General features: G+C 53.7%; 1 protein-coding gene across 2 annotated transcripts in view; it reads left to right on the forward strand.

Moving 5' to 3' along the window:
- Window positions 1–19,467, forward strand: part of OTOF (otoferlin) — an 81,138-nt gene that overhangs the window by 39,315 nt on the left and 22,356 nt on the right. For both annotated transcript variants that reach the window (XM_085057229.1, XM_085057228.1), the window contains 20 exons: window positions 1,013–1,139; window positions 1,704–1,758; window positions 2,365–2,496; window positions 2,879–2,941; window positions 3,814–3,898; window positions 4,938–5,097; window positions 6,546–6,732; window positions 7,394–7,580; window positions 8,465–8,688; window positions 9,536–9,644; window positions 9,969–10,155; window positions 12,017–12,137; window positions 12,998–13,098; window positions 14,012–14,102; window positions 14,974–15,090; window positions 16,120–16,272; window positions 16,687–16,876; window positions 17,262–17,386; window positions 17,979–18,113; window positions 19,131–19,292. In XM_085057229.1, coding sequence (XP_084913355.1) covers window positions 1,013–1,139; window positions 1,704–1,758; window positions 2,365–2,496; window positions 2,879–2,941; window positions 3,814–3,898; window positions 4,938–5,097; window positions 6,546–6,732; window positions 7,394–7,580; window positions 8,465–8,688; window positions 9,536–9,644; window positions 9,969–10,155; window positions 12,017–12,137; window positions 12,998–13,098; window positions 14,012–14,102; window positions 14,974–15,090; window positions 16,120–16,272; window positions 16,687–16,876; window positions 17,262–17,386; window positions 17,979–18,113; window positions 19,131–19,292 — 2,711 coding nt within the window. The remainder of the gene's footprint in view (window positions 1–1,012; window positions 1,140–1,703; window positions 1,759–2,364; window positions 2,497–2,878; window positions 2,942–3,813; window positions 3,899–4,937; window positions 5,098–6,545; window positions 6,733–7,393; window positions 7,581–8,464; window positions 8,689–9,535; window positions 9,645–9,968; window positions 10,156–12,016; window positions 12,138–12,997; window positions 13,099–14,011; window positions 14,103–14,973; window positions 15,091–16,119; window positions 16,273–16,686; window positions 16,877–17,261; window positions 17,387–17,978; window positions 18,114–19,130; window positions 19,293–19,467) is intronic.

A 19,467-nucleotide genomic window follows, 5' to 3' on the forward strand; every position in this document is an offset into this window, starting at 1 on the left:
TTCCCAATATTCCATGGAGGTTTCCACCCCATCCAGAATCCTCCAGGTTACATCAGGACCAACCCGGCCTTGGACATTCCCAGGGATCCAGGGGCAACCACAGCTTCCCTGGGAATCCCAGCCCAGCCAGCAATTCCTTTCCAACATCCCAGCCCAAGCTCCCCTTTCCCACTGGGAAGCCATTCCCTCTTTCCCATTCCTTTTCCCAAATCCCTCTCCAGCTCTCCTGGAGCTCCTGGAAGGCTCTGGAAAAGGCTCTGAGCATTCCCTGGATCCTTCCCTTCTCCAGCTGCACATTCCCAGCTCCATGTCCTGATGCTGATCCCAGGGCTGGAGCAGCTCTGCAGGGTGGATATTCCAGGAGGAATTTCCCATTCCTTCCTCAGCCCTCAGAGCAGCTCCATGGCCTCCTCTGGACTCTCTCCAGCACCTCCATGACCTTCCCATGCCCAGGATCCCAGAGCTGGAGGCAGCAATTCCCAGTTCCTGTGGCTTTGGCTCAGCCTCAATCTCCCACCTGAGTCCAAGGAAACCCTTTCCATAGGAAAGGAGCATTAGGAACTTCTCCCAGTAAAATCCCAGGCATGGGATCTGGGCTCTTGATTCTCCCTACAGCAATCTTTCCTCTTGGGAATTACTAATTTCTGTCATTTTTTTCACCCCTTTCTCCTCAAAACCAGCAAATTGGTTGTCTTTGCAACATCTCTCGTGCTCCTCAGACCTCCAGCTCTTCCTCAAACTCTCTTTCACCCCCTGAATTCAGGATGTTTGTCCCATTTAGTTATTTTTTCCTTCCCAAACCCCTCCACAGGAATTCTGCCCAGATGGAATTCCACATCATCTCTTTGACAGCCCCTTTCCCGAGCAGGTTGTCCGAGACCCGACCTGCTTCCCATTGTTTTTGTGTTCCCAGCCGAGGCCGAGGGGATGGATTGGTTTCCTTTCTCTCGGCCTTTAATTATTCAGCGACGGAAATTAAAACCGGAGCCATTCCTTTATCCTCTTCCCGCAGATGATCCGGCTGTTCTGGAAACAGAAGACCTGGACCGAAAGGCCATGAGATACGGAGCAGGCCTGGAGCCAGACACCATCTCCCTGGCCTCTGTCACCGCTGTCACCACCAATGTCTCCAACAAAAGGTGAGATCCCAGTCTGGGATTGTGCCAGCGGGACCTGAAGTCAGACATCCCAAAAATGTGTGACCCCTGACAGAGGGAGTGTTGGGAATTGTTGTCCCATGGAGCCAGGGTGTTGTTTTTTTTGGAATATCTGACCTGAAGCAGTGAGCACCAAAGTTCTGTGGAGTGTCCCAGCTCCCAGGGTTGATATTCCTCAGATTCAAAGGGAGCAGGAGCTTTGAGGGTGACACTGCTCTAGCAGTGAGAGGGACTTGGGACAAGGGGTGGAGGGACAGGACACAGGGAATGGCTTCCCACTGCCAGAGGGGAGGGTTGGATGGGATATTGGGAAGGAATTCTTCCCTGTGAGGGTGGTGAGGCCCTGGAATAGAATTCCCAGATAAATTTTAGCTTGGACATCTCTGAAAATGTCCAAGGACAGGTTGGATGAGGCTTGGAGCAACCTGGGATAGTGGGAGGTGTCAGGCTCTGGCTGATCTCTAAGGTCCTTCCCACCCAAACCATCCCATGATTCCATGAATTCCATCCATGCTTTGACCCAGAGCTTCTCCTGCTCTTCCCAAGGTCCAAGCCTGACATCAGGATGGAGCCCAGTGCTGGGAGACCCATGGATTACCAGGTGGGTGACACCACCTGTGTCCTTGGGGCCACATCCCTGGCCTTGGGGACACCGTTGGAGTTCCTGGTGGGTCTCAACTCACCAGGCTTGGAACCAGGAACTCCCAAGAGCTGGAATTTCACTGGTGGAGCCATAAGCACAGGATTAAGTCATTAAACGGGTTTGTTCTCCAGCATGCAAAGCCCAAAGAGCCCAAATTAAGCTCTCTGGAGGTTGTCTCCATGGAATTTCTCCTTGGAGCAGCCTGGGATGGTGGAACAGGTGGAATGGGATGAGCTTTAAGGTTCCTCCCAATTCCAGTCACTCCATCAGACCTCTGTCGTGTCCAGCAGAAGTGAAGCCAATGGGATCAATCCCTCAGATCCCACAGCTTGGCTAAATCCATTGGATTTTCCATGTTGTGTGAAGTTGTCCCTGGGGTGGAACAACTGGGATTCCTGGGATCTCCTGCATCCCACACCCCACCAGCTCCTCCTCATCTGTGTCCCAGTGGGACCAGCAGACCCCACTGCACTGGAAAATCCCCACAATCAGACCTGGGGGGGATGAGTGGAGGCAGCCTGGAGCTGCTCCCGGGACGTGGAAATTCGGGAATTCCTCTCCCAGGTCAGCATCACTGTCATCGAGGCCCGGCAGCTCGTGGGGCTCAACATGGACCCCGTGGTGTGCGTGGAGGTGGGCGAGGAGAAGAAATACACATCCATGAAGGAATCCACCAACTGTCCCTACTACAACGAGGTGGGTCTGGCCCTGGTGCTACTCCATCCCCTCGGGGCTACTCCACCCTTGATTCAGTGATTTCATTTTACTCTGTGGGTTTTTTGGGTTAAATTCCTGTCAGAATAAGGTGAAATCTCAAACCACACGGGAGAGACGAAGCCTTTGCCCTCTGGCATTCCGTGGTGAATGATTCCTGGGTTTTCCAGGAAATCTGTGCTTCCGTTGGCTCCCCACGCTCAGTGGGGTATGGAGGATCCCTGCGGTCCCACGTTGAGGGTTGGGATTGCATGGATGCATCATCCCTGCTGGGCTGCAGGAACTCCCCAGGCAGCCGCAGCTTCTCCAGGGGATTCCCAATCCCAGCAGATCCCACCCCTCACAATTCCTCCTTCCCTTCCAGTATTTCGTCTTCGACTTCCACGTCCCCCCCGACGTCATGTTCGACAAGATCATCAAGCTGTCCGTAAGTGACCTTTTGTCCTTGTCCTTTTTGGGGGCCTCTGGAAGAAAACCACACATTTTGGGATGGATTCAAGGTCCTTGATGTGAGATTCCTCACAGGAATTCTCATCCACAGACCCCCAATTCCTCTTTCACTTCCGACCTTCATTCCTGGCTCTGCACAGTTCCCACATTCCCTATGTCATTTTTGTGGATAATCTCTGGAATTCCAGAGCCAGGTAGAACCAAACCTTGGGATTTTTTTATTCCTGGGCAGAGGAAAGACATTCCAGAGCCCGCCAGGGAAATTCCTGGGGCATCAGAGCTGTTGTGGAAATCCCAGACTGGGAATGCTGAGAGCAAAGCTGAGATTTCAGTCCTCCCAAAACCAGGAAGGTGATGGACAAGATTTGTAGCTTCCCTGTCCAATTAGGACACATTTAATTAGGATCATCCATATCCATCCCATGCATATTAATTGGGATCATCCACATCCACCCCATGCACAGACTGGCTGTACAATTTCTCCCAATTTTCTCAAATTCCGAGCATCCTAAAGCCTCTTCCATCAGGGAAACATCCCAGTGTTTCCTGCTGTAGTGGCTGGAAAAGGGATCTTGCTCCAAAGATTTTTTTTTTTAAAATTTCTTTTTTTAAAATTTTATTCGTTCCGAAGATAAACTTCCTGGCAATTCCACTAATCAGGAATTGAGGAATTCCACTAATCAGGAGCTGCCAACCCCACCAGACCTCTTGGTGTCCTTAGAATCACCCCCAGACCAAGGAAAACTCCTCAGCTCCTTTCCCATCCAGCACTGAAGATCTCTCCAAAGGGCCTTGTGTCTCCCAGGCCCTGAGAAAATTCCTGAGTGCTTTTCCCATCTTGATTTCCAGGTGATCCACTCCAAAAACCTCCTGCGGAGCGGGACCTTGGTGGGCTCCTTCAAGATGGACGTTGGGACTGTTTATACCCAGCCTGGTACTTGAATGTTTTTTGTAATGATTCTTGTGTTTCTGCGCTGTTCCATGGAGTAAAATTCCTGATAAAGGAGCCAGGCAGGGGCTACTTTCCCTGGAAAATGTTCTTCCAGTTTAGCCTAAATATCCCAGACATTTAAAGTCAGCTGGGCTTGCTCGTAGGTCAGGGAAAAGAACTCAGCACCTCTGGAGAAGGCTCCATGTCCCATCCTGAATTAACGGAATTCCTGAATGGTTGGGTGCAGTAGGACCTTAGAGATCACTTAATTCCACCCTTGCCATGGTGGAATGGGACACCTTCCACTGTCCCAGGGTGCTCCAAGCCCGGTCCAACCTGGCCTTGGACATTCCCAGGGATCCAGGGGCAGCCACAGCTTCTCTGGGAATTCCAGCCCAGCCAGGAATTTCTTCCCAACATCCCAGCCCAAGCTCCCCTTTCCCACTGGGAAGCCATTCCCTGTTTCCTGTCCCTTTTTCCAAATCCCTCTCTAGCTCTCCTGGAGCCCCTTCAGGCACTGGAAGGAGCTCCAAGGATTCCCTGGATGCAGCTCTTCTCCAGCTGCCCTGAGTGTCACCGAGGTCCCTCCTGGATGTGCTGGTGTCCAACCCCGCCCTGCCCAGGTGACATTCCCTGGCAGGACATCAGTGTTCCAGACAGGAAGGTCCTGGGCTGCATCCTGCCCTCCATGTCCGGCATTTATCCAAGCCAGGAAGGTGCCAGGAAAAGGGAGAGGTTGGTTGGAGCTCATCATGGAGTCCAACCATCCCCAGCACTGCCAAGGCCACCACTGTCCCATGTCCCCAAGTGCCACATCCACACGGCTTTAAATCCCTCCAGGATGGGGACTTGGGACTCCACCCCCCTTCCATTTATCCCATTGTTCCTCCATCTTCCACACCAGACACTCCTTCCCAATGAAATTCCCAGGGTTTTTGTTGGAATCCCTCCGAGGCAGGTCCCTCTCCATGGAATGCTGTGTCCTGGTGGCATTGGCCATGTCTGGTTGTGACAAAAGTCTCTCTCATCCCCTGGGTCTCAGAGCACCAGTTCTACCACAAATGGGCCATCCTGTCAGACCCCGAGGACCTCACGGCTGGCCTGAAGGGCTACCTCAAGTGTGACATCGCTGTGGTGGGCAAAGGGGACAACATCAAGACCCCACACAAGGCCAACGAGACGGAGGAGGATGACATTGAAGGGTAGGGATCTGCTGGGATCTGCTTCTTCCTGACTTCCTTGGGAATATCTGTGCCTTGGATCGTGTGGTGGGGACAGGAGCCAAACCTGGGGCTGGTGGCACGTGAAAGCAGAGGAACCAATCCGGTGCTTTTCCATGAGGGAATGCATGGTCCTGGTGCAATTCCAGGTGACCTCCAGCTCAGAGCAGTCATTCCTAGCAGGTCAGAGCATCTGCTGGTGGTCAAACTCTACGGCAACACCAGCCTGGTGTCACCCAGCCTGATGTCCCCACTCTTCATCTGATGCTCTTGATGGCCCTTGGGTGGGAGGATGGGATATGGGATATGGGATGGGATATGGGATATGGGATGGGATGGGATGATGGGATATGGGATATGGGATGATGGGATATGGGATATGGGATGATGGGATATGGGATGATGGGATATGGGATGGGATGATGGGATATGGGATGGGATGATGAAATATGGGATATGGGATGGGATGATGGGATATGGGATATGGGATGGGATATGGGATATGGGATGATGGGATATGGGATATGGGATGGGATGATGGGATATGGGATGATGGGATATGGGATATGGGATGATGGGATGGGATGGGATCTCATCACCCACTGCCAAGGCAGAGCAAGGACCTGCCTTGGATGAGGTTTGGACCTCTGGATGAGGTTTCCCAGGCTGTATGTGGACAGGGTATTTAAACTTCCCAGAACCGCTCAAAGCTCATGGATCAAAGGTCAGGAGACTTTATGGGTTGATTCCAAAATGTTTCCAGCTCATTAAATATCTCCATTCCAAATCTGCCTCTCAGGCTCTCCCCATGTGGAATCATGGAATGGTTTAGGTTGGAAAAGACCTCTGGGGTCAAGTCCAACCATTAACAGCCAGAAACCACCAGGGCAGCTTTCCTGACCTGCTGGGGTTTGAGGAATCACCTCCAGTATCTTGGGCTTCATTCCAGGCTGTGGTGGTGATGTTCTCCTACTTTTTCCTAAAATCCCGGAATGGTTGGGATTGGAAAGAATCCGAAAGATCACCCTGTTCCAATCCCCCTGCCATGGGCTGTGACACCTTCCACCAGACACGGAAAACTCCAGTAATTCCCAGGATTCCCCTAGAAATATTTTGTTCACAGAATTCCCACGGGCTCATCTCTTCCTGCAGAGGTGGAAAGCCACATGTGCCAAAAACCCCAATGGATGGAGTTTATTTCTCCCCCCAAAATAATGTCCCCAAGCTCCAAGGCAAAATTGGCTCTTCCCACATCCTGCTCACTCAGTTTCCATGGAGTCAGCACTCAGAAAGTGGGGCAGCTTCTCTTTGGTCTTTTATGGAATCACAGAGGTTGGAAAAGAACTCTGAGATCACCCAGCCCAACCTTTGGTCTTCCCTGACCACCCCACCCCAGCAGCTCTTCCCAACCCCATCCTTTGGCATTCCAGGAACCTCCTGCTCCCGGATGGGGTTCCTCCGGAGCGGCAGTGGGCTCGGTTCTACATCAAGATCTACCGCGCCGAGGGGCTGCCCAGGATGAACACCAGCATCATGGCCAACGTCAAGAAGGCCCTCATCGGGGAGAACAAGGACCTGGTGGACCCCTACGTGCAGGTGGCCTTCGCGGGGCAGAAGGTGAGTGGTGAAGTCCCAGGGTGACCACAGGAGGTGACATCAGCAGGTGGTCATAAGTGGTCTTGGTCATCCTGGCATGTCAGGATGGGCGTGGGGTCACCTGGCAGGTCAGGATGGGCATGGGGTCACCTGGGATATCAAGGTCACCTGGCATGCTGGGATGGGTGTGGGGTCACCTGGCATATCAGGATGGGTGTGAGGTCACCTGGCATATCAGGATGGGTGTGAGGTCACCTGGCAAATCAGGATGGACGTGGGGTCACCTGGCACACTGGGATGGGTGTGGCACCATGTGGCACATTGGGTGTGGGGTCACCTGGCATACTGGGATGGGCATGGGGTCACCCGGCATATCAGGATGGACATAGGGTCACCTGGCACATCAGGATGGGCGCGAGGTCACCTGACACATCGGGATGGGCATGGGGTCACCTGGCACATGGGAATGGGCATGGTGTCACCTGGCACATCAGGATGGATATGGAGTCACCTTGTTTTCTGTGCTTCCCCTCTCCATGATGGTTTTGAGCGCTCTCCATCTAAGGAAGGGAATTCCTTACTCAGGAGAGGGCGGAACGGATGGAAGGGAGCAGCTCAGGAGGTGAGGAACAGCTCAGGAGTTCCAACCCTTGTCTGATATCCGTCTCTTCTCAATTCCCAGGGAAAGACATCCATACAAAAAAGCAGCTACGAGCCCCTCTGGAACGAGCAGATCATCTTCACGGAGATGTTCCCTCCGCTGTGCAAACGGATCAAGATCCAGATCCGCGACTCGGACAAGGTCAACGACGTGGCCATCGGGACACATTTCATCGATCTGAGGAAGATCTCCAACGAAGGGGACAAAGGTAAACCTGAGGTGTGGGCGTTCCTTTGACAGAATTCCCAAAGTATCCCAGGCTCCTTTCCCACCCTGGAATTCCTTGGTGCCCTGAAATGTGAGAGGTCACTGGAACCACAGCCTGAAGCCCGAGACCCCTCACAAACCTTCAGCCCATACCTGAAAGCAAAGACACCCAAGCACAATCTGCTGATCCAAAAATTCCATGGGTGGATGAGCATTTTTCAGGCTCCCCATTCCCACACCCAAGCAAAGATGGGAAACCGAAGGTGGGGCTGGGAAGGGATTAATGGTGGCTTCTCCTTCCTCAACCCTCAAAATGGGGAATTGCTGAAGCCCTGCCTAGTTCCCATCACTGCCTTCCCTGCAAATTTACCTGAAAGAAAACAAGAGGTTTGGGGGGACCTTCTGGCTCTGCATGACTCCCTGACAGGAGGGGACAGCCAGGGGAGGTCGGTCAGGGACAGGATGAGAAGAAATGACCTCAGGCTATGCCAGGGCAGGGTCAGGTTGGACATCAGGAGGAACTTCTCCATGGAAAGGGCAGTCAGACCTTGGCAGGAGCTGCCCAGGGAGGTTTGGAGTCTCATCACTAGAGGTGTCCCACAAAGGACTAGATATGGTGCTCAGTGCTCTGGGTTGGGGACAAGGTGGGGATTGGTCAAAGGTTGGACTCAATGGTCTGGGAGGACTTTTCCAACCCAAATGACCCTGGGATTCCCTGAAAACTGTCTCCATGGATGATCTCAGCCTCACTTCCATGGACACACAAGGACATATCCCAGCCGCTGTCACCACACACCAACCAGGAAGGTGATGCCAACCCTGAGTGATGATACATTCCCTTCTCCCTGCCCATCCCACTCCCACCTGCCCGTTCCACCCCCGCAGGCTTCCTGCCCACCTTCGGCCCCGCCTGGGTGAACATGTACGGCTCCACCCGGAACTACACCCTCATGGACGAGCACCAGGAGCTCAACGAGGGGCTGGGTGAAGGAGTCTCCTTCCGCGCGCGGCTCCTGCTGGGCCTGGCCGTGGAGATCCTGGACACCACCAACCCCGAGATCAACAGCTCCACCGAGGTGCAGGTGGAGCAGGCCACGGCGGTGGCTGATGTAAGTCCTCGTGACTCCACAGCATGCAGAGGGCAGTTTGGGGTCTCAGGAATCTGGGGTTGTTACCCTTGCTCCCATAAACTGAGGATTTCCAGTGTTGTCCAAGCTGTTCTGGATCCCACAGAGCAATGGAAGCAAATCCTGCAGAGATTTCAGGTTTTAGGATCGTTCCAGTGCTCACCTCCCTTAGGAGTGCTGGGAATGTCTGACATCATTTATCTGGCTCTGGCACAACTTTCCCAGAGAAGCTGTGGCTGATCCATCCCTGGAAGTGTCCAAGGCCAGGCTGGACAGGGATTGGAACCACCTGGGATAGTGGAAGGTGACCCTGCCCATGGAACCAGATGATCTTTAAGATCCCTTTCCACCCAAACCATTCCACGATTTCCTAAACTGAGGGATGTTTCTCCTTGTGGGAAACACACACGGACAATGAGTCATCCCCTAGCTGTCTCCCTCTTATCCTGCTGGATTTCAATCAGAAGCCAAGAATCTCAATTTATTTCCCAGTCAGGGGGAATGAAACCACCCGGAAATAAAACCATTCCAATTCCAGGCGAGCATCCAGGCACCTGGATTTGTGTGCTTTGATCAATTAATCTTGGGAGTGAACTCAGCCTTGTGTTCCTGAATGTCCCTGAGAGTCCCTCCTGGGCAAGGGGTGACAGATCCAAACAGAGTTAAATATAATCTCTAATTAAATATATTAAAAGGAAATCGTTAATTAAACACTCGCTGCAACAAGCCAAGAGATGGAGGAGAAAACCCTCCTGGTCCCTTTGGAAGTTGCATCCCAAAGGATGGACCTGTCCCTCCCTCTGACCCCTGGGATCACTTTCTCCTGCAGAACTGCAGCGGGAAGATGGAGGAATTCTTCCTTTTCGGAGCTTTCCTGGAGGCCACCATGATCGACAGGAAGATTGGGGACAAACCCATCAACTTCGAGGTCACCATAGGTTGGTTGGTTCTTGGGGAGCGTGGTGGGTGTGAAAATCAGAATCCCAAGGGTCTGTGGCCAGTGGAGCTGATCCCTCTCCCATCCCAGCTCTGTGCTCCGGAGAGGTCACCTCCGGGAGGGATTGTATTCCCAGGGGACTGAGAGGGGACAGGAGCAGGGCACAGACACCCCTCCCTCATTCCTGGCTGCTGGAAATGGCCCCAGGAAGTCAAACTCCAACGTTCTCCATGATTCCTGCACAGAAAACTTCTGGATTCAGTCCCAGAGCTGGGAGTTAAAACCCTGTGAACTAATTCCAACTTTTTTTTTTAATTTCCTTGAGGTAACTATGGCAACCAGGTGGATGGCTCCAGCAAACCCCTCCTGCGGAGGAAGAAAGAGGGAGGGGATGGGGATGAGGAGGAGTCGGAGCTGCTCCAGAATTCCAGTGAGGATGAAGGTGGTGGTGAGGATGGAGAGCTGGTGTCCGTGTCTTCATCCCCGCCCATGAAGCCCCTGGTCACAGACAGGTCAGTGTGTCCCCCTGGGCACTGGGTCACTCTGTCCCCCTGGTCACAGACGGGTCAGTGTGTCCACCTGGGCACTGGGTCACTCTGTCCCCCTGGGCACAGACGGGTCAGTGTGTCCACCTAGGCACTGGGTCACTCTGTTGCCCTAAGCACAGACAGGTCAGTGTGTTCCCCTGGTCACAGACAGGTCAGTGTGTCCCCCTGGGCACTGGGTCACTCTGTCCCCCTGGATTTGTATGGTCAGTGTGTCCCTCTGGGCACTGGGTCACTCTGTCCCCCTGGTCACAGACGGGTCAGTGTGTCCACCTAGGCACTGGGTCACTCTGCCCCCTGGATTTGTATGGTCACTCTGTCCCCCTGGGCACTGGGTCACTCTGTCCCCCTGGGCACAGACAGGTCAGTGTGTCCCCCTGGGCACTGGGTCACTCTGCCCCCTGGATTTGTATGGTCACTCTGTCCCCCTGGGCACTGGGTCACTCTGTCCCCCTAGGCACAGACAGGTCAGTGTGTCCACCTAGGCACTGGGTCACTCTGCCCCCTGGATTTGTATGGTCAGTGTGTCCCCCTGGTCACAGACAGGTTAGTGGGTCAACATGGGCATTGGGTCACTGTGCCTACCTTGTGTGGCACTTGGGGATAGAAATCAGTGGTGGCTTTGGTGGTGTTGAGATCCTGGATGGAAAAACTGATGGAAAAATCTGCAAATGCATCAGGCAGGAGATTGGGATAAGAATACTCCAATCTTTTTCCTCTCCCTGGTGAGAAGTGCCCTGGAATGTCTGGGCTGGGCTTGAGCCACAGCCTGGATCTGAATACAAAGGACTGGGGTAAGGAAGATAATTGGATTTAAACTGATGAGATTCACTTAAAGTGGATTTTAATCAAACTTCAGCAGGAGATTGGTGTTAATTGAGCTACCTGTCTGATTAAATCAATTGGGAAAGGACTTTCCAGTGAAGATAAGAGTCTAAGTGTCTCCCTGGAATTCCCTCCCTTGTTCCCCAGCTCCCTGTCCAGGTGAATCCCAAGGGGAGATGAAAAGCTGCGATATTTTGGGGTCTCTCCACCCTGTGTTCCCAAAAATCTCCAGCCCCTGGGAGCTGGGAGCTTCCCGCTCCACCACGAGGCTGTGCTGACATCTGGTGGGAATACCCGGGAAGTCCTGGTGATTCCAGGTGTAACAGGATCCAAAGTGGCTTCCAGGGGGTGGATCCTGGCCAATGGCCGGCGCTCAGGCATCCAAAAATATGGATCATCCTTGCTTTAGCTGTGCAGGAAGGACAGGTTGGGCAGGGGTTGGAGCAATCAGAAGGTTTCAAGATCCCAGGATGGTTTGGGTGGGAAGGGATCTTAAAGTTCATCCCATTCCAACACCAACACATTCCACTATCCCAGATTGCTCCAAGCCCTGTCCAGTGTGGCTGTGGAGACTTCCAGGGATTGGCAGCCCCTGGGCACTGCATCTGTCCATCCATCCCTCCATCCGTCATCTATCTATCCATCCATCCCTCCATCCATCATCTATCTATCCATCCATCCATCCATCCATCATCTATCTGTCCATCCATCCATCCATCCATCCATCTATCCCTCCATCCCTGTCCATCCCTCCATGGATCCATCCCAGTCCATCCCTGTCCATCCCTCCATCCCAGCCCTGGGAATGGCCCTGGGAGAAACAGAGCCTCTGTTCCTCAGGACGAAGCTGAAGCCACCTTCCTCCCACTCCCCCTCCCAAGTTTTTGGATATTTCCTGTATATTCCCACCACAGCATTGCCCCCGGGAACTGGTGTGGGACAGAGGCCTGCTCCTGGCAGGATTGTCACCCCCACGGAGTGACCCTCCTGTCTCCTCTTCCAGGAATTACTTCCACCTGCCCTACCTGGAGAAGAAGCCCTGCATCTACATCCGGAGCTGGTGGCAGGACCAGCGGCGCCGGCTCTACAACGCCAACATCATGGACAAGATTGCGGACAAGCTGGTCAGGGATGGACGGGGATGGACAGGGAGGGATGAGGGACACAGCTGGGACACGGGGCTGGCACGAGGCACAGCCACATCCAGGCTCCCTGGGTGTCTCTGCACCTTGGCACACAGCAGGGACAGCTGTGCCTGAAAAGGGGGAAATTCCCAGGGAGGAATCACCAAATTCTGCCAGCTCCTTGTGAATTGCGTGGGTCAGATCCAGGTGTTCCCCAAAAAGGAACAGGGCTAGGGAGGCTTTGTCACCTGGGCTGGAGGGCTGAAGCATTTGTGGGGCAGAGCCTGGGGAAAGAAAGCTCCAGGGAGACCTTGGAGCTCCTTCCAGGGCCTAAAGGGACTCCAGGAGAGCTGGAGAGGGTCTGGGGACAAGGGGTGGAGGGACATGACACAGGGAATGACTTCAAACTGGAAAAGGGGAGATTGAGGTGGGATCTTGGGGAGGATTTGCTCCCTGTGAGGGTGGTGAGGCCCTGTGCAGATTTCCAGAGAAGCCGCAGCTGCCCCTGGGTTTGGAGCACCCTGGGATAGTGGAAAGTGTCCCTGCCTGTGGAGTTGGAATTCAATGATTTCCACCCAAACCATCCCATGATTTTATGATTAACACTCTCAGCTCATTCCCAAGGAGCCTTTGGGAGAGCTCCACACTGGGTCTGTGAAGGTTTTCCCCGGCAGATCCTTCCAAGAGGGTTTGAACCTCAGCCAGCTCATTCCTGAAGGCCACTGGAGCCATTCCCAGCACCCAGAACAGGGTCCCCAAACGTGTCCCAGGGACCAGCCGGGGTTTCCCTCGGTGTGGAATCAGCTCAGGGGCTCCCCAGCCTCCCACTGTCCCTCACGCTGTCCCCATCGGTGCTGCAGGAGGAGGGGCTCAACGACGTGCAAGAGATGATCAAGACAGAGAAGCCGCACCCGGAGCGTCGGCTCCGAGGCGTCCTGGAGGAGCTCAGCAGCAGCTGCCTGTGAGTGACACGTGAGAAGAGTGACACCGTGCAGGTCCCTGCGGGGCTGGCCGTGTCACCTCACCTTGCCTTGTCCTTGGGATGACTGTGATGCCTTAAAAGCTGTTAGAAATAAGAGGCAGATGCAGCAGTATAGGGAAAAAAGGTGTATCACTTTGGTTTTAATAAAATCCCAGGTGCCCTCTCATCAGAGGTGGAATCACACCGAGGAGAACCCCTCATGGACAAATTTTACTTTACAAATTAGCAAATCTACCTAAAATCTAACAAGAAACTTTAAAAATGAAGCAATTTTCCCCCTATTGTAACTGAAGCTACAAATGAAATCGGTAGAATGAAGTACAATATGAAATGAAAACTAAATCACTTGACAAAAACAAATTCCACAGAGGAACTCTGTTCAAGGCCAAGCTTTGAGATATGGATGTTTTGTCTTCCCCAGAGAACCTCTGAACACAGCTGAAATAGAATGCAGGGCTGCACATGTAGGTCTAAGGTACACGGAGTTAAATTACAGGGAATTGCAAAGGTTATAAAAATATGTATAAAAAGGGTATAAAGAGAAAAGACAAAAACTGTCAGGCACAAATGGGACTGACATAAACATCCCATGATGTTGGTACAATGCCAGACCAGCTGCCTCAGGCCCTAACAGGGCCGAGGTGGTGCTTTCATCTGCACCCCAAATCACGGATTAAAACCTCCATCCAACCTCCACAGGCTGGTGGCACCTGGTGGCACCTGGTGGCACCTACTGGCCCTTCCTGACTCTGAGCCCGGGGTGTGCACCAGCCCCTTACCCACAGTTTTGTGGGAAATTGCAGGAAATGAAAGCATTTCCCCCTGCTGCTGGCAGAGACCTCCCTGGGAAGGATTCCCACGGGAATAATAACCCTGCTGGCCTTTTCCACAGGCGCTTCCTGACGCTGGCTGACAAGGACCAGCATCACTCTTCCCGCACGAGGCTGGACAGGGAGAGGCTCAAGTCCTGCATGAGGGAGCTGGTGAGTGGGATTTGACCCTAAATGGGCTCCAGGAGAGCTGGAGAGGGACTTTGGATGAGGCCTAGAAGTACAGGACATGGGGAATGGCTTCCCACTGCCAGAAGGCAGGGATAGATGGGATATTGGGAAGGAATTTTTCCCTGGGAGAGTGGGGAGGCCCTGGCACAGGCCCTGGCAGAGTGGAGGAGGATTCCTGAGTGGGGGCTGGAATTTGGTCCATGGACATTCTGGTTTGCAGTCCCTGCAGGCTGAGGGTTTGGGGTTGAATTCAGAGCAGGGGAGCCCAAAGCCCACCCGGGTCTCACCCAGGTCCCAGGGGTCACTTGGGCCTCTGCAGCCTCCCCTCCACCACACTCTGGAAAGAAATTTGAGAGCGCAGAGGAGCTGGAAAGGGGAATTTCAGGAGCAGAACTGCCCCAGGGACAGAGCTTTGGGGGGAATTTTGGGAACCCTGCAGGACAGAGCTGCTCTAGGGACAGAGGTTTGGGGATGGTGGCCCCACTCCTTGCCAAGGATGTGCAGGAGAGATGGACAAGGAGCCAGTGGCTTCTCCAGCTGGCACAGCCACCTTCAGTGGCCACCAGCATCCTAGAGAACCTGGAATTGTTAAATTCCACATCTTCACATGGAAGATCTGAGGGTCAGGTGCTCGTGACAGCAGGAGAGGCATCGTCCTTAAGCCACCCCAGAATTCCTTATGCTCAGGTGACACCTTTGTGGTGTCACCTCCTCCTGGCTGTCTCTGCCCTCTCATGGGCCTCCCATGCCAAGGTCAGCAAAAGGTGTCCGAAGGTGTCCACCCTGCTGTGGTGGGATTGAGGCTCTCTTCCCTTGTCCGAGCTGTGTCCTGATGTCCTGGCTGTCCCCGCAGGAGAACATGGCCCAGCAGGCCACAGCCCTGCGCTCCCAGGTCAAGAGGAACACCGTGAAGGACAAGCTGAAGCTGGTGCAGAACTTCCTGCAGAAGCTGAGGTTCCTGGCGGATGAGGTGGGTCCATCACGGGCAGGGGTGGCTGTGGCTGGGTCAGCATGGGGAGACAGAAACCTGGGAGGGATGGAGGGAGGGAGGGAGGGAGGGAGGGAGGGAGAGGGAGGAATGGATGGATGGAGGGAGAGGGATGGATGGATGGACAGAGACCTCCGAGGGCAGGAGAGGTCCCTGGTCAAGGAGCCATTCCAAGTCCATGAGCTGCCCCACGATCCCTGTACACTCCTGGGTGGGAATGAGCAATGCTAAAATAAATTTAAGAGTTTCCAGCCTGGCCTTGGACACTTCCAGGGATCCAGGGGCAGCCACAGCTTCCCTGGGAATTCCAGCCCAGCCCCTCCCCACCCTCCCACGGAACAATTCCTTCCCAAAATCCCATCTATCCCTGCCCTTTCCCAGTGGGAAGCCATTCCTTGTGTCCTGTCCCTCCACCCCTTGTCCCAAGTCCCTCCCCAGCTCTCCTGGATCCCCTTTAGGCCCTGTAAAGGGCTCCAAGATCTCCCTGGAGCCTTTTATGATTCCATGATATTTTCACACTTCAGGACTGGCTCAGTGGGGGCTCTTGGCTGTTCCACCTCCTGCTCCCATTTCCCTTGGAAATCTCCCAGCTCCACCCTTGGTTACAGCCAGGCCTTCCTTGGCCCTGACCAGACCCAGATCTGAGGTGTGATGGGTCCTGTCCAGCCTGGGAGTCTCTTCCCTAGAGAGGGATGAAGGGATGGCCACTGTCCTCCTGTCCCCATGGCCACCAAAGGAGGAGAGAAGGAAAACCTTCCATCTCCTAACCTCAAATTTTTATTTTTTTAAACTGTAACCAACAAAAATCCCAGTTTCTTTCCTGCTGGGCTTAGCGCAGCAACTTTTTTTGGGGTGGGAATCTCGAAACCATTCCAGCGCCCCTACTGTGAAAACAGCCACATCCATCTCCCACGGAACCTGTTGGATTTGCCTCCAGAACGCCCCCAGCCCTCCCAGCGCCTCGGTGGTGGGAGCTGGGGCTCTGACAGGGCTCTCTGGTGGCTTTCCCAGCCCCAGCACACGATTCCCGACGTTTTCATCTGGATGATGAGCAACAACAAGCGCATCGCCTACGCCCGCATCCCTTCCAAGGACATCCTCTACTCCATCGTGGACGAGGAGATGGGCAAGGACTGCGCCAAGGTGAAGACAGTTTTCCTCAAGGTGAGGATCTGTCCGTCCTGGGGGAGCTGCAGCCAAGAGGAGGGAAGTGGAGGAGGGAATTTGGGAGATGAGGATGAGGGTTGTGCGCCCAATTTTCCTGGCATTTGAATATTGGGAAAATCTGTTCTATATCCTACTGGTAGGGCTGGAAAACTGCTCCTAGGGAGGGTGAACCGCTGGTCTTTCCCCGTGGGAAATATTTGGAAGGAGGGAGATGTTTGATCCAGCTGGAAATCCAGAGGATTTCTGGCTTAGGGAAAGGAAACCATGGTGGGAAGAGGACAATGCACGAGCCAGAGCAGTGTCACGATCCCAAAGGAAGGATCCTTGGAACAGGAACAGCAGCTCAATGCCCCAGAGGGATCTGTCCATATTCCCGATATCCATGAGAGTTTTTCCATTCCTTGTGCTCAGCTCCCTGGGAAGAGGGGCTTCGGCCCTGCTGGCTGGACAGTCCAGGCCAAGATGGAGATCTACCTGTGGCTGGGCCTCAACAAGCAGCGCAAGGACTTCCTGAGTGGCCTCCCCTGTGGATTTGAGGAGAAGAAAGTCCCCCGAGGCCAAAACCTGCCCTCCTTCCCACCCATCAGCCTCCTGTACACCAGTAAGGAATTGCCAAGGGATGGGACGTGGGGAGGGAAGGAGGGAGCCTGGCTGGGCTCCCTGTGGGATCTCACCTGAACTCAGCTTCTCCTCTCCACTGCCCCTCCCCTTGGTCTTTCTCCTCCTCTCTCCTCTGTCATGGTCCAAGGGCTTCCAGGAGCTAAGGGGAAAACATTAGGAGAGCTGGGGGGTGGGAATTGCATCCCCTCATCCCAGTCCTGGTCACAGCTGTTGTTGTGCACACGATGAGCAGGATGCCTGGGAAATCCCTATCCATTTGGGATTCCTGCTTTGAGCTGAGATCCTTCATCCCTGAGCAAAACCAGGCCCTGGAGATGTCCCTCAGGTGGGCCATCCCAAGTCACCCCATTCCCTCTCTCTTGCAGAGAAACAGGTTTTCCAGCTGCGAGCCCACATGTACCAAGCCAGGAGTTTGTTTGCAGCTGACAGCAGTGGTCTCTCAGATCCCTTTGCGAGGGTTTTCTTCATCTCCCAGAGCCAGTGCACTGAGGTGAGCATTCCTGGGATGGAGGGACTTGGGGATGGCTGGCTCTGCAGGCTCCATCCTGCTCTCGTGGCACAGATCCCCTGAGCAAGGATGAGGCTGATCCTGCAGTGGGAAAAGCAGCTCTGAATTTGGGGATTGGCTCTTTCCAGACCTCTCTCCAGGAGCCCATTCCCAACAAACATCCCACATCCCTGTGGATGTGATTCCCCCTGATTCTCCATGATTCCCCTGATTCCCTGAGATTCCCTGCAATTCCCTGCCTGTTTAAGCAGAACTGGGTCATGTTAAAGTGATTTTAAGCCTTGCCTTGCCTTGCCCTGCCCTGCCCTGCCCTGCCCTGCCCTGCCCTGCCCTGCCCTGCCCTGCCCTGCCCTTCCCTTCCCAGTCCAAGGGTTGCCAAGCTTTAGGAAGCCTGGTGGCCACTGGGAATAATCCATCTCTGCTCGTCTGCTCTTGGGTTGTTTTCCTCAGAAAAATCCCTGGGAAATTCCTGATGCCTCCCTGATCCAAAAAATGCACAGCAGCCCCACCTGCCACCCTTTCCCAGGACTCTGGTCCATCCCTGGAGCAGTAGGAATCTCTCCCATTTCTCCAGGTCCTCAACGAGACCCTTTGCCCGACCTGGGATCAGCTCCTGGTGTTCGACAACGTGGAGCTGTACGGGGAAGCTCACGAGATGCGGGATGACCCACCCATCATCGTCATCGAGATCTACGACCAGGACACCGTGGTAAGAAATTCCCGTGGAAATGTGTGGGATTGGGATGCCAGGATCACTCCCAAATTGGAGGCAGAGGATGTGGGGAGCCTTTTCTCCTGATCCTTGGGAAACGATCCTTCCACATCTCCCATGGAGACACTGCTGCCCATAAATCTCAGATGTGACTTGATGTATCTTATTTTTGGAGAGGGAAGCAAAAGGCTGGAGACGTGGAGTCTTTCCCTTTGGGAAATCTGCTCATCCATGGCCTCCTTGCTGTTCTAACCCTCAGCTGTCCCAAACCTCCTTCAAGGAGCCAGGACTGAAAGATTTCCCTGAGCTTTGGTGTGCCCAGCCCAGAGCACTCATCCTGATCCTGTTCCACCATGATGGGGAGAATTGCAGGTCTAATTTTGGAATTCCTGTGTTGGATCTCCAACCCCAAGAGCTCTTGGGGAGAACTTCAGGGCTGATCTTGGAATTCTTGTGTTTGATCCCCAACCCCAAGTGCTCCCTGGGAGAACCATGTGGCTAATCTTGGAATTCCTGTGTTGGATCTCCAACCCCAAATACTCTTGGGGAGAACCACGTGGCTAATTTTGGAATTCTCATATTGGATCCCCAACCCCAACTGGTCTTGGGGAGAACTGAGGGTCTAATCTTGGAATTCTCATATTGGATCCCCAACCCCAAGTGCTCTTGGGGAGAACCACGTGGCTAATTTTGGAATTCTCATATTGGATCCCCAACCCCAAGTGCTCTTGGGGAGAACCACGTGGCTAATTTTGGAATTCTCATATTGGATCCCAAACCCCAAGTGCTCTTGGGGAGAACCACGTGGCTAATTTTGGAATTCCTTCTGTTGGATCTCCAACCCCAAGTGCTCTTGGGGAGAACCATGTGGCTAATTTTGATCTCCAACCCCAAGTGCTCTAATTTTGGAATTCTTGTGTTGGATTCCCAATCCCAGATGTTCTTGGGGAGAACCACAGGTCTAATTCTGAAATTCTCCTGTTGGCTCCCTAACCCCAAGGGCTCTTTCTGCAGGGAAAAGCTGACTTCATGGGCCGGACATTCGCCAAGCCGGTGGTGAAGATGTCGGACGAGCAGTACTGCCCCCCGCGCTTCCCACCACAGCTGGAATATTACCAGATCTACCGCGGCAACGCCACAGCTGGGGACCTGCTGGCCGCCTTCGAGCTGCTCCAGGTGCCAGCTGGACAAAGGGATGGGGAGGAGGGATGGAGGCCTGCATGGGATCAGGGATTAATTCATGGAGAACTGGATAACTGGGAATAACTTCTCCCCTTGCTGGTTAATTGCTAAATCCTTCTAGTTTCTCTAGGATGGATGAACCACTTGTTGTTCATCAAAGACACCTGGA

This window comes from Lichenostomus cassidix, chromosome 3, assembly GCF_008360975.1.
Source record: "Lichenostomus cassidix isolate B80296 chromosome 3, HeHo_3.0, whole genome shotgun sequence".
Classification (NCBI taxonomy): domain Eukaryota; kingdom Metazoa; phylum Chordata; class Aves; order Passeriformes; family Meliphagidae; genus Lichenostomus; species Lichenostomus cassidix.